The sequence below is a fragment of the Trachemys scripta genome, chromosome 13 (genome assembly GCF_013100865.1).
Source record: "Trachemys scripta elegans isolate TJP31775 chromosome 13, CAS_Tse_1.0, whole genome shotgun sequence".
Taxonomy (NCBI): domain Eukaryota; kingdom Metazoa; phylum Chordata; order Testudines; family Emydidae; genus Trachemys; species Trachemys scripta.
Window position 1 is genome coordinate 958,208 of NC_048310.1, and position 12,594 is coordinate 970,801.

A 12,594-nucleotide genomic window follows, 5' to 3' on the forward strand; every position below is an offset into this window, starting at 1 on the left:
TTCATATAGGCCTGTCTTTTCAAGTGATTACATTTATTCATGTACAAAACTTAATATAACTTTTACTTGCTTTTGTTAAAAAGTGGGGGAAGAAGCAGCCCTCTTATCTCTGACCCACTAAGTCACAGATGCTGTTTTTGCTAACAGTGGCTTTGCTGTAGCTTCAAATTGTCCTCAGTAAAAAATGACCAGTGTTAGTCTAAGACATAGGGGAAAACTTTTTTTATTACTATAAATTACTTTGATAAACTGGTTGTCTGTGGTTTTAACCCTGGGGTGTTTCTGCGTGCTCATTTTTTATTAAAACATCTATAAATAAAGGGCTGTTTCTTCATATAGGCCTGTCTTTTCAAGTGATTACATTTATTCATGTACAAAACTTAATATAACTTTTACTTGCTTTTGTTAAAAAGTGGGGGAAGAAGCAGCCCTCTTATCTCTGACCCACTAAGTCACAGATGCTGTTTTTGCTAACAGTGGCTTTGCTGTAGCTTCAAATTGTCCTCAGTAAAAAATGACCAGTGTTAGTCTAAGACATAGGGGAAAACTTTTTTTATTACTATAAATTACTTTGATAAACTGGTTGTCTGTGGTTTTAACCCTGGGGTGTTTCTGCGTGCTCATTTTTTATTAAAACATCTATAAATAAAGGGCTGTTTCTTCATATAGGCCTGTCTTTTCAAGTGATTACATTTATTCATGTACAAAACTTAATATAACTTTTACTTGCTTTTGTTAAAAAGTGGGGGAAGAAGCAGCCCTCTTATCTCTGACCCACTAAGTCACAGATGCTGTTTTTGCTAACAGTGGCTTTGCTGTAGCTTCAAATTGTCCTCAGTAAAAAATGACCAGTGTTAGTCTAAGACATAGGGGAAAACTTTTTTTATTACTATAAATTACTTTGATAAACTGGTTGTCTGTGGTTTTAACCCTGGGGTGTTTCTGCGTGCTCATTTTTTATTAAAACATCTATAAATAAAGGGCTGTTTCTTCATATAGGCCTGTCTTTTCAAGTGATTACATTTATTCATGTACAAAACTTAATATAACTTTTACTTGCTTTTGTTAAAAAGTGGGGGAAGAAGCAGCCCTCTTATCTCTGACCCACTAAGTCACAGATGCTGTTTTTGCTAACAGTGGCTTTGCTGTAGCTTCAAATTGTCCTCAGTAAAAAATGACCAGTGTTAGTCTAAGACATAGGGGAAAACTTTTTTTATTACTATAAATTACTTTGATAAACTGGTTGTCTGTGGTTTTAACCCTGGGGTGTTTCTGCGTGCTCATTTTTTATTAAAACATCTATAAATAAAGGGCTGTTTCTTCATATAGGCCTGTCTTTTCAAGTGATTACATTTATTCATGTACAAAACTTAATATAACTTTTACTTGCTTTTGTTAAAAAGTGGGGGAAGAAGCAGCCCTCTTATCTCTGACCCACTAAGTCACAGATGCTGTTTTTGCTAACAGTGGCTTTGCTGTAGCTTCAAATTGTCCTCAGTAAAAAATGACCAGTGTTAGTCTAAGACATAGGGGAAAAACTTTTAAAAACTGTTTGTTACTAAGGGTTCATGGTTTTAACCTTTACTAAAGCACCTATGTAAAAGTGCTTCACGGCGGGAAAGATGCTTGGGGTCTGTTTTTTTAGATAAGAATAAGGCAATTAAAGGAGGGTCTAGCTGGGCAGTTATCCTGCTCCTAGGAAAAAAGGGTAGGCTGATTGGAAGAGGCAGCCACAGCTGGCCCTGATAAAAGGGCTGTGAGCCAGGAGACCGGGAGTCTCACTCCAGCTGGGAGTGGGAAGGACCTGGCTGCCTGGGAGCGCAGGGCACCTGAAGCAGAGCAGTGCTGGGGAAGGGCGAGAGGAGCTGGGGAGCTCCAGCCTGACAACTCCCCAGGCTGAGGCCTGGTAAAGGCCTAAGGAGGTACTGGGCTGGGAGGTGCAGCCTGGGGATGGGCAGAGGCAGCAGGTCCGACCCCCTTGCCAGTGATGAGTGGCCGTGACAGACTGCGTCTGCCCAGAGAACAGGGGCAAGATGACGACTGGCAGTAGCCCCTGAGGCAAGGTGGGCATAGGGGGAGGGGGTTCTGCTGGGAAGGGAGACCCAGAGTGTGGGCAGCACCCCAAGGAAAGGGGCACTGGGTCTGGGAAGGACATGGGGCCTGAGGCAGGAGAGACAGCGGCCAGCAGGACCCCTGGTTCAGGGCCTGTTGGAAGCTGCAACCTTCTAATTTCTTATTGGACATTTGTCAAAGGGGTGCTCAGATTTCTGGTCTTAGTTTCTCTGCTCCATCTGTTGGTAGCCAGTAGGTGCTGCTGGTGTGTAACACATTCCTTTTACTGGAGATTTGTATGTTTGATTCATTTCAAGGGTTGTGTTTCTCTGTTAACCCTTACTGCTAATTGGAATTCCTCCCTCTTAACACAACTTGTTTCATATTTCGGAGTCATACTGTGTTACGTGCTTGTAGCTTTCCGTATAGGTGTCCGTAGTCTGTACATGCTGTGACCACATCTAACACCTTTCATCAGTGGTGAGCTGGAGCCGGTTCGCAGGAACCAGTTGTTAAATGTAGAAGCCCTTTTAGAACCGGTTGCTCCCCTGCTCCCTCGGCCCCAGCTCACCTCTGCTTCCTCGGCTCCTCCCCTGAACGCTCTGACCCCCTTCCCATCCCCTGCTTCCCGTGAATCAGATGTTCGCCCGCGAGGGTTCAGAAACAAGCGCAGGGTAAGCTGGGGCCGGGGGGGGCGTGAGGAGGGCTCCAGGGAGGCCTGGCCCAGCCCAGAGACTTCGGCCCGGCCCTGGCCCCGGCCAAGCGGCCCTGGCCCAGCCTCCAGTGCGGTAAGGGGGCAGGGAGCAGGGGTTGGAAGAGGGCAGGGGAGTTCGGGGGTTGGGGCAGTCAGAGGGCAGGGAACAGGGGGATTGAATGGGGGCAGGGATCCCAGGGGGGGCAGTCAGGAAGGAGCAGGGGTTGGATGGGGGGGCAGTCAGGAGACAGGGAGAAAGGGGTGGTTGGATGGGGCAGAGGTCCCGGGGGGCCATCAGGAATGAGAGGAGGGGTTGGATGGGGCGGCAGGGGGCAGTCAGGGGACAGGGAAGGGGTCCCGGGGGGGCATCAAGGAACGTGGGGGGTTGGATGGGGCAGGAGTCCTGAGGGGTGGGGGGGCCATGACCCCCTCGTGGGGTGAGGAGGAGGGAACCGGTTGTTAATTTTTTGGCAGCTCATCACTGCCTTTCATCTCACAGCTTTTAGGGCTGTGAACAGGACCAGAACAGGCAGTGGTGCAAGTAAAAATCATTTTTTGCTGGTACTGCACTCATGAGAGGGACATGAGGGGGCACCTGATCTCCCCACATGACCCTTCATGTGACTCCTCCCTGCCCCAGCCCGGGGCCCTCACGCTCTCCCCGTCCCCTCCAACACCCCCTTTGTATATACAAACATCAACGTGTTTAACTACTCACTTCCCCCCTCATATGTAGTATTCAGTCTGTTTATGTGGAATGTGGGAGTTGGGTGAGGAGCCATTTCAGCATATGTATGACTTATTAAAAGTCAAATTTTAAGTAGAACTGTATCCTTAACTAACTATTGTCCCTACCATTGTATTTCAATGGGGGATTCAACTTCCTTTACAGGAACAGACTCCTGAAACTCTTACCAGCCCACAGAAGTGGTCCATAGTCATGCAAATAGTCTCACTGTCTTCAATGGGATTGATCAAATGATTAAGGGTTTACAGGATTAGGTTCCAAGTTTGTAAATTGTTCTGGACAAAACTGATGCCTGAGCTGTCAGATCAGAAGGAGCTTCATTCGAATAAAGAGGGGCAGACGTGTGATAACTTAGCGCCATTGCTAAGATGAGGAACATATTGTCAGCAAAGTTCTTGGCAGATTCCTGAGGCAGCTGGTTTAAGGCCGTCAGTGTCCGGCATTATAATCTTCACTTCTAGTTCTCTGACCCACAAAGCTGGAAAATGAGGCATTTGTTTTCTTTGTTTTGCTGCTCCAGTTCCAGTTAACAAACTGCATGTTAGACTAGTTTGGCTGCAAAGAAGAATTCTTTGTATGCTGGGGCCAACACCTGATTCCCGTCAGGCTGCAGAACTGAGCTGACATCAGAATCCAAACATCCTCTGGCCAGTGCAAGCAGAGGCATTCCTCTAATGATCTGAACTTGATGTGATGCAGTATGGACGTCATGGATAATTCAGACCAATGGGGAGAAACAGAATCAAAAACACTGTTTAAACACCTTCCATCCCCCCACTCTCCCCTCTTGAGGACTCCTGACCAACTTAACAGCACAATACAGATGCTAACAGCCTTTGTTTAAGTTTGTTAGCATATGTATTGTGCCGTTAAAGCCAGTCAAAGAATGAATGCCCTCCCTAACAGCGTTCTGCTCCTTTAAGGAGCAGCGTGCAGCCCGAGGATGGTGGTGGGGGGGGGGGGGGGGGGCTAGTTCCAAGTCTTTCCGGTACGCTGTACCCGCTAAAATCTCTTGCCGGTACTGCATACTGGAGGGTCCTGCCCTACTTGCACTCCTGCCCTTGGGTCAAGCTCTGTCTGTCTCACCATCTGATCTTGTAGGTCAGACTCCAGGTGAGAACTGGACTCCTCCCAGCTGCCAGCTCTGATCTCCCATCTCCCAGTCCTTTGTTCTCCGGCTGGGGAATGGTGTTCAGCCTCCCTGCTGAGAGGTGGGAAATCCCGATCCCTCTGGGGCCTTGGTCACAGGGAGTCAATGTCTGGGTGACTGGAGTTGCCACTGTTTTCTCAAATGCTCTACTGATGTGGGGACCAAGGCCCACACAGCTCGATGACACACACACCTGTCTCTCTTAGCCCGCCCTAAAGCAAACAGCCCTTTTCCACCCACTTGGCAACAATGCAGCACACAGGGGAAACTGAGGCACACAGGAGTCTCAAAAATATTACAGAAAATTCCAATTTCCTCACACCGTTCCTCTCCAGGAAGGAACAGGAAACCCTGGTGCTCCTGAAGGGAGAGGGGCCCTGCTGCAGGTCCTGCCTCATTGTGGGGGAGAATGGCGGGACCAGGGGGAGAGGAGAGGGCCATGGGGCAGGGCTGCATAGGTAGAGCCCCATGGACCTCTGCATCAAGGTGCACCTAGGCCCTGGTCTTGCTGGCTGTCTGGGTTGGGCCAAGGGTGAGACGGCGTTTGCTGTGGAGAGCAGGCGTCGATTGTGAGCCCATTGCGCTGTGACCGTAGTATAAATGACAGCGCTTTCTCCTTCCTCCTACAAACAGGTCAGATCTTACAGAGCAAGCCTTGCTGCACAGCCAGGGAGAGCTGCCAGGGAGCAACGGAGAGACGCCGTTCAATGTGGCTGAGATGCCGCCCTGCCACAGAGAGCAATCGCCTTGCATGGCAGAGATGCCTGGAGAAATGCCACCCAGCAACGCTGAGATGGAGCCCTGTCTGGTTGAGATGCCACCCTGCCATGGAGAGCCGGGGGGCAGCCTTGGAGAGCTGCTGCCCTGCGTGGTCGAGATGCTGCCCAGCAAGGCTGAGATGCCTGAGGAGCAACCGAGGCTTGTGTCCCGAGGGAAATGCCTAGTCCATAACTGGCAGGAAGAGGTAATTCCCCCATCTGTTTGCAGCAAAGCGGCTGCCTGCTGGTATTCACACAGCAGCACAGACAATGTCACATTGATGCAAAGCACGGTGACGTCCCTACATCACTGCCCCGTGGCCACCAGCCTGGCATCACCCCACTCTGCCAATGGCCCAGGGAGGCCGCTATCCCCCTGCCCCGCACTCTGCATCAGGCCAATGGCCCAGCGAGGCCACTATCTCCCTTCTGCATTCCGCATCAGGGCCCATCTAGCCTGGTACCCACCCCTCACTGTACCGGATCAGAGCAATGCCTAGCGTCTGCCTGAGTCTGTAGGCCCCTGCGGCTGCTGCTGCTGCTCTGGGCTTCCCAAGCAGCAGCAGCAAGGAACTAACGAGACTCTGGTCAGTTTCATGGCTGCTTCGCCATCCCTGTGAGCAGTGGGGGTGCTGTGGAGAGTCCTATGGCAGTGTCTTGTGCTGAATGGTGCCATTCCTGGTGGGAGGTCACATGTATCAGACACCCCCCCCGCCTCCCCCCAGGCAGAGTTTGGTATGACCCACCATCCTGCCTGCTGTAACCTCGCCTCCTCTTCCACTCGGGCACTTCTCTAGGTCCTCACACCCAGGCTAGGTCTATATCTTGCTGATTCTTTCTGCATCATGTCTGGAAGACCCAATCTTTCCTGTCCACCCACACAGTGAAAACTGTCCTCGGGGATCCCAGCGCCTCGCATCCCTCTCTCTGGCCTTGACAGTGCAGCCCTGCCCCACTCGGATCCCTTCGCAATGCTGCTACCCAGGTCATTCTCCTTGCCCTGGCTTTTCCGGCCAACCTAAGCTGCTTGTCTGCACTTGGCCCACATGGCTGATCTCCACCCGACTTAACATCTCATTCATTATTGAAATGTCAGCGCCCCCGCCCTCCCCGGACAGGGCTCTCCCAACCCTGTACACTCAGCACCAGCCAGGATGGGGTTCCCGGGGGGGGGGGGTCCTATCCTCCCAATAGCCCCAGTGCCTGCCAGGATAAAGAGCCACAGGGTGTGTGGGGATTGGGCCTTTCTGTTCAGAGTCTCAAAGGATCTGTCTCTTTCATGCTATGGCAACACTTGTCTGACTCTCCAAGCCAGTCGTGGCTCAGTGAATTGAATTCCAGGGTGGGAGAGTCCAATACCCTGATGCCAGTTTTCCATCATAAATCCTAGACTCCAAGGCTGGAAGGGACCAGTGTGATCATCCAGTCCAACCCCTGCACGGCACAGGGCCTAGGACCGGTCCGACCCCCTGCACGGCACAGGTCCCAGGACCGGTCCGACCCCCTGCACGGCACAGGCCCCAGGACCGGTCCGACCCCTGCACGGCACAGGCCCCAGGACCGGTCCGACCCCTGCACGGCACAGGCCCCAGGACCGGTCCGATCCCTGCACGGCACAGGCCCCAGGACCGGTCCGACCCCTGCACGGCACAGGCCCCAGGACCGGTCCGACCCCCTGCCCGGCACAGGCCCCAGGACCGGTCCGACCCCTGCACGGCACAGGCCCTAGGACCGGTCCGACCCCCTGCACGGCACAGGGCCTAGGACCGGTCCGACCCCCTGCATGGCACAGGGCCTAGGACCGGTCCGACCCCCTGCATGGCACAGGGCCTAGGACCGGTCCGACCCCCTGCATGGCACAGGGCCTAGGACCGGTCCGACCCCCTGCACGGCACAGGCCCTAGGACTCGTCTGACCCCTGCACGGCACAGGGCCCCAGGACCAGTCTGACCTGCTGAATAACAGCGGCTGGAGAACTTCCCTGGATGAATTCCTGTTTGAAGGAGAGCAGCTTTTAGGAAAACATCCTATCTTGAGTTACAAGGGTCAGTGATGGAGCATCCCCCAGGACCCTCAGTAAATGGCTCCAATGGTGAATTCCCCTCCCTGCGAAGCACTTACACCGTAGTTCCTGTCTGAATGTGTCTGGCTTCAACTCCCAGCTGTGGGATCATGTTACACCTTCCTCTGCTAGACTGAAGAGCCACTAGTCAGTATTTGTTCCCCTTGTAGATATGTGCAGACTGTGCCCCGGGGTGCTGGCCTAGGAGGGGTCACCAGGGATCGTCACAGGGGATCTGAGGGAGAGAGAGGAACAGTGGGGTGTGACCCCTGGTGGAGGGGGGATGGGCTGGACTGTTTGCTGCCATCTGCACCTTTTTCCTTCCCCAGGGCCAAGGGCTGGTTTCCCTCTTCCCCTTTTGAGAGTCTCTGAGACAAGTCCTGACACAGCGAGGAAGCCTTGCTTGTCTGGACCTGCAGGAGAAAGTGCCCCGGTCTCAGGCCCTGCTGCTCTCTGGGCTCGTATTGGTGCGAGGCTGTATCCGTGCAGCATGTCTCGCTGTGAGGAGGGGTCTGCAAGGCCCTGGTGCTGTGGCGGCCCCCGCCAAGGGCACAGTCCTGGCATTAGCAGGCATTGGCACAGCAGCTCTGTGGCTCGGAGCTCCTCGGGGATTGGGGGAGCAGAGGAAGCTGGAGAAGGAGCTGGGCTTGGGGTGAGCTGCCCTCAGACCCATCTCCTTGGCAGGCTGCTTCGCTGCAGAGGAGCAGTGCATGCTGGGTACTGCAGTCTCCACAGGCCGCACTGCCCTATAGCCGTCCTCCTTTGGCGTGGGAGGCTGGGGCTGGGGCTGGGGCTGGCTGTGCCCTCCCCACCCTGGACTTCGTGCTGCTGCTGCTTGTTTCCAGAGAGCCACGAACGAGCTGGATCAAGTGCCGAGTCCAGAGCTGGGCAGCGAGGGCTTCTTCTACCGGCACGGGCACCGCGGGCTGCTCACCCTCCAGCTCCTCTCGCAGCTGGCCGACAGCACCACCATGAAGGATTCCTACCGCAGGCCCCGGAGGACCGGGCTGCCTGTGAGAGGTGAGGCCCGGGGCCCTGGAGCAGCTCGGGTGGGGGGCACAGGGATGTGGTTCCATGTGCTCCAGTGTGAAGGTGTTGTAGCACCCTGGGCCACTCGCCTGTCCCTGTGCTCTGGGGCCTGTCTCTGCCCAACTGGCTTCCCAGGGGCCTGCAGGCTCAGTCTCTGTCTGTGGGGATGGGCCCCATCGCCAAGACCCAGTGTGGCTGGGCGGGCCTGGCAGCGCTGGTCTGTGGAAGGGTGAGCGCCCCACCTCCGCCATGGCAGCCCCCATCCCTGTTCCATGGGCAGGGAGCCCATCTGGCTTGGGGGCAGTAACAGCATCAGTCTTAGCTTTCCCTCCAGGCAGCACCCAAGCTTTTTGTAACTGTGTATGCAGGGATCACTTACCCACCACTGGAATGCAGCTGCCTCTGGGGTGGGGCATGCCAGCTGTTTAACAGCCCCACAGCGACACAGCCATTTGGGACAGGAAATGAAGCTGTACCATGGTGTGTGAGGCGGCACAGTGCCCCAGCATCCCGTGGGGGCAGGGGGGTGAGTAGGGATGCAGCAGGACCGGCCTGTGCTCCGTGCTGCTGTAATGCTGTGTGTAATGGCCCCTGCCTCCCTCACGTCTCAGGCTGGCTGATCTGTGACCCCCCTACGCCGCTCCTTGCGGGCTTGTGCTCATGGGCTCTCGGCTGGGCAGCATGGCTCACTCTGGGTCTCAGGCGCCCGGGCTGTATCTGTGGGTCTAGGTCGCTGCCCTTCCCTATCTGGCCATGGTGCTCCCTGCGCCTCGCGGGCTGCCAGCCCGCCCCACGCCGCTGCCTTGGCAGGGGCTCTGAGTCCAGGAGATGCACTACAGTGCCTGCCCCGTCTCTCCCTGCAGGGCAGCGGGAGGCCATGCTGGAGTTAATGCTGTACCAGAAATACAGGTGAGCTGCTGCCCCTTCCCTGCCCACGCTCAGGCTCCCTGCAGGGAGGGCGGGTAGGGCAGTGCTGGGGCTGGCTGTCTATGCTGCAGTGGGAGATGGATCTCCAGCCTGGGTAGCAGCCCTCACCAGGCCGCTCTGAATCACAGTTGGGCATTGCATCTGCGGCAGGGGCTCGGGCTAGCCTCCCGGGCTCTAACCCGCCCGCCCTACCGACCCCGGGGGCCCAGTGTGGGCTCCCCCCGAGTCTCCGCTGGTGCTGCAGCGTCTCCATTGCTGTTCTTAGCGTGCTGGACGGCGTCCGTCCCCCCGGCGGGGAGGCTGGGTGCCAGCTGCGGCGGAGAGTCGAGCGCTGAGCAGCCGGTGCTGGAGAAGAGCCTGTGGAAATGCCCCGATGTGCTGCTTGGCTGCCCTGGCACTGCCAACATTCCTGTGCCTCCTGCCCCCGCTGGGTGCTGCTTGCCCTGGATTCCCGCCCCCAGCCCTGGGTACAGGCCCACGAGATTTCCACAGCTCCAGCACAGTGTCACAGGGCGCCCCATGGGGCTAGGGCACGGGGACATCCTGTGCGGGTCCTGATCACTGAGGTGCTGGGGAGCCAGATTGGGAGCTGGGGGGGGAGGGGTGCATCTGTCTCATGCGCAGTTTTATTCTGCATACCTAGAGCCCCAGCCCGGCGCGGCCCCTCCCGAGGCTGCCCGGCCCAGACGGGTGCTCAGCCTGGAGGGGGGTATGAGACACTTGGGTGGCCCAGGCCCCGCCAGGTGAGCGCTCCGTGTGGCCCAGTGCCGGGTACCTGTCTGGACTGCAGCACCCCCGCGGGGCGGCTGGCGGGCTCACTGAGGTGGGTCACTGCTGCGAAGGGCCTGGGGCCAGTGCCGACTGGTTCCTGGTTCAGCCCTATGGTGATAGGGCAGTGTGGGCCCGGACCCCGAGGTGTGAGTTCAGGGGGGCAGGGCTGGGTCCCTAGGGACAGGGCAGCGTGGGCCCGGACCCCAGAGCTCAGAGGGTCAGGGCTGGGTCCCTAGGGACAGGGCAGCGTGGGCCCGGCCCCGAGCTCAGAGTGCGGGGGGGGGCAGGGCTGGGTCCCTAGGGACAGGGCAGCGTGGGCCCAGACCCCACAGCTCAGAGTTCGGGGGGGCAGGGCTGGCTCCCTAGGGACTGGGCAAGTCCAGCTCAGAGTCAAGTCGAGGCCTGCGGCCTCCTTGTTCCTCGCCTGCACCCTGTGCTGAGCCGCGGGGCTGCGTCATGCTCCAGGCCTGGGGGTTTCCTGTTGCTTTTCCTTCGTGATAGGGCCGGGGGCCCATGTGCTGGCCAGCTTCCCCAGCCCGTGATAAGGGAAGCCATTGTTGTGAGCCTGGGAAAGCAGAGCAGCAGGAGAGATTAGGAGCCCTTCCAAGGAGTCTGGGGGGCAGTGCTCCCCCCAGGCGCAGTGTGAGCAGGCGGGGCTGGGAGCACTGGGGGTACCTGTTCTAGCACATGCCCAGTGGGGAGGGAAATGCCCGGGTGGCCATGGGCCTGGCCTGGGGGATGGCAGCTGGAGGCCGAGGAGGGGCACCGTCTCTGGGTCTGGTGGGGTGTCCCAGCTGGCCCATGGAGCCCCGAAGAGGGACTGTTCTGGGGGGTCACAGGGGGCGGCCAGCGGCTTTGGGTGTCTGACTAATGGGAGCCCTGGGGGCATGGCCCAGGCAGGGCCCGCGTGATGCTGCAGGGGCACTAGCTTGCCGGGACAGAGAGGACGTCGGCTTCGCTCCCCCTGGCCAGCCCCTGGGAGGCTGCAGCCCAGCCTATGTGCCATTCTGCAGCCAGCGCCCGCGTGGGCACCAGGGCACAGCCAAGCCCTGCTCCTGAGCACGTTAACACTCCCCCAGCGCCACCCTTGGGAGGGGGCGGGGCTCTTCACAGACTCCTCCCCTGGGGCGGGGCCAGGGGAGAACTCTGTGCAGGCTCCTCCCCGTGGGGGCGGGGCTCTTTGCAGCTTGGGTCCTGTGTGGTTGCAGAACTTCCCCCCGGGGCCACAGGGGCAGGTGCCTGGGGAGCCGCGACCCCGTCCCTCAGTAACCCCCGAATCTCTCTGCAGGAAGGAGACCCTGACGGAGCTTTACCCTCCCGCCGGGCCCATGGAGTCGCTCTCCACCACCCACCGGCACTACTGCAAGGAGGGCTTCCAGCCCGTACTGCCGCCCCCCAGCAGGGTGAGACCAGGGCCCAGGGCTCTGCCCCAGCAGCCGCCCCCAGCTTCGGTGCTCAGCCTGCAGGGGAGGGAGTGGGGCACAGGGCTGGGTGGGGGAGGAGGAGCCAGGCAGAGGGGTAGCTGGACGGGCACGTGGCCGGGTACATGGCCAGGGCAGGGACCTGTCACCTGCACTCTCCCAGCTGGGGTAATGCGCAGCCTTTCAGCCCCTGCTGGTCCTGGCGCTCGGCATCACAGCCAGCGCTGACGGGGGCTGAACTGCCCACGCTGTAGTGCCCGCCTCGGGGAGGTTGGGGCATGCCGTGGCCAGGAAACTCCCCTGGGGGGTCCTCAGACAGGGCAAGCTGAGCGCCCATCCCAGGAGCTTGGGAAGCCTTGGGGGGTGCAGCTCCCTGCACAGCCGGCGGGCACTCCCTGCTGATGGGAACGCTCTGTGTTTGTGCTTCTCCCAGCCCCACGACTATCGCCTGGAGCAGCCCCACACCTTCTGGCTGGAGAGCGCCCGCCAGCTGCCTGTAAGTACCCCCAGTCCATGCCAGCCAGGCTGCCTGCGGGCAGCGAGCGACTGCCCCCAGCAGTGCAGCCGTTCCCACCTGCCTCCCGCGCACGGCTCCTGACCCAACAGACTGGCAGCCACCCCCGCGGGCAGGGGAGTGGGGTGACGCCTGCTCCTCTCCTCAGCACACCGCTGCCCCGTCCCCCAGCCAGGGGCCTGCCACGTCCGCCACATCCCTGCAGCCGGGGCCCTGCCACGTCCGCCACATCTCCCAGCCAGGGGCCTGCTGCGTCCGCCACATCCCCCCAGCCGGGGCCCTGCCGCGTCCGCCACATCTCCCAGCCAGGGGCCTGCCACGTCCGCCACATCCCCGCAGCTGGGGCCCTGCCACGTCCGCCACATCTCCCAGCCGGGGGCCTGCTGCGTCCGTCACATCCTCCCAGCCGGGGCCCTGCCGCGTCCGCCACATCTCCCAGCCAGGGGCCTGCCACGTCCGCCACATCCC

General features: G+C 58.3%; 1 protein-coding gene across 2 annotated transcripts in view; it reads left to right on the forward strand.

Annotated features, from left to right (window-relative positions):
- Positions 1-4,477: 4,477 nt before the first annotated feature.
- The window catches only part of SPAG8 (sperm associated antigen 8), an 8,673-nt gene continuing 556 nt past the window's right edge, over positions 4,478-12,594 (forward strand). The window contains exons 1-6 of one of the 2 annotated variants that reach the window (XM_034788920.1): positions 4,478-4,607; positions 5,278-5,608; positions 8,310-8,484; positions 9,357-9,402; positions 11,480-11,594; positions 12,046-12,108. In XM_034788920.1, coding sequence (XP_034644811.1) covers positions 5,363-5,608; positions 8,310-8,484; positions 9,357-9,402; positions 11,480-11,594; positions 12,046-12,108 — 645 coding nt within the window. In that variant the 5' untranslated portion in view covers positions 4,478-4,607; positions 5,278-5,362. Of the gene's footprint in view, positions 4,608-5,259; positions 5,609-8,309; positions 8,485-9,356; positions 9,403-11,479; positions 11,595-12,045; positions 12,109-12,594 lie in introns of those variants that run through there. The other variant, XM_034788921.1, reaches the window with a different exon arrangement.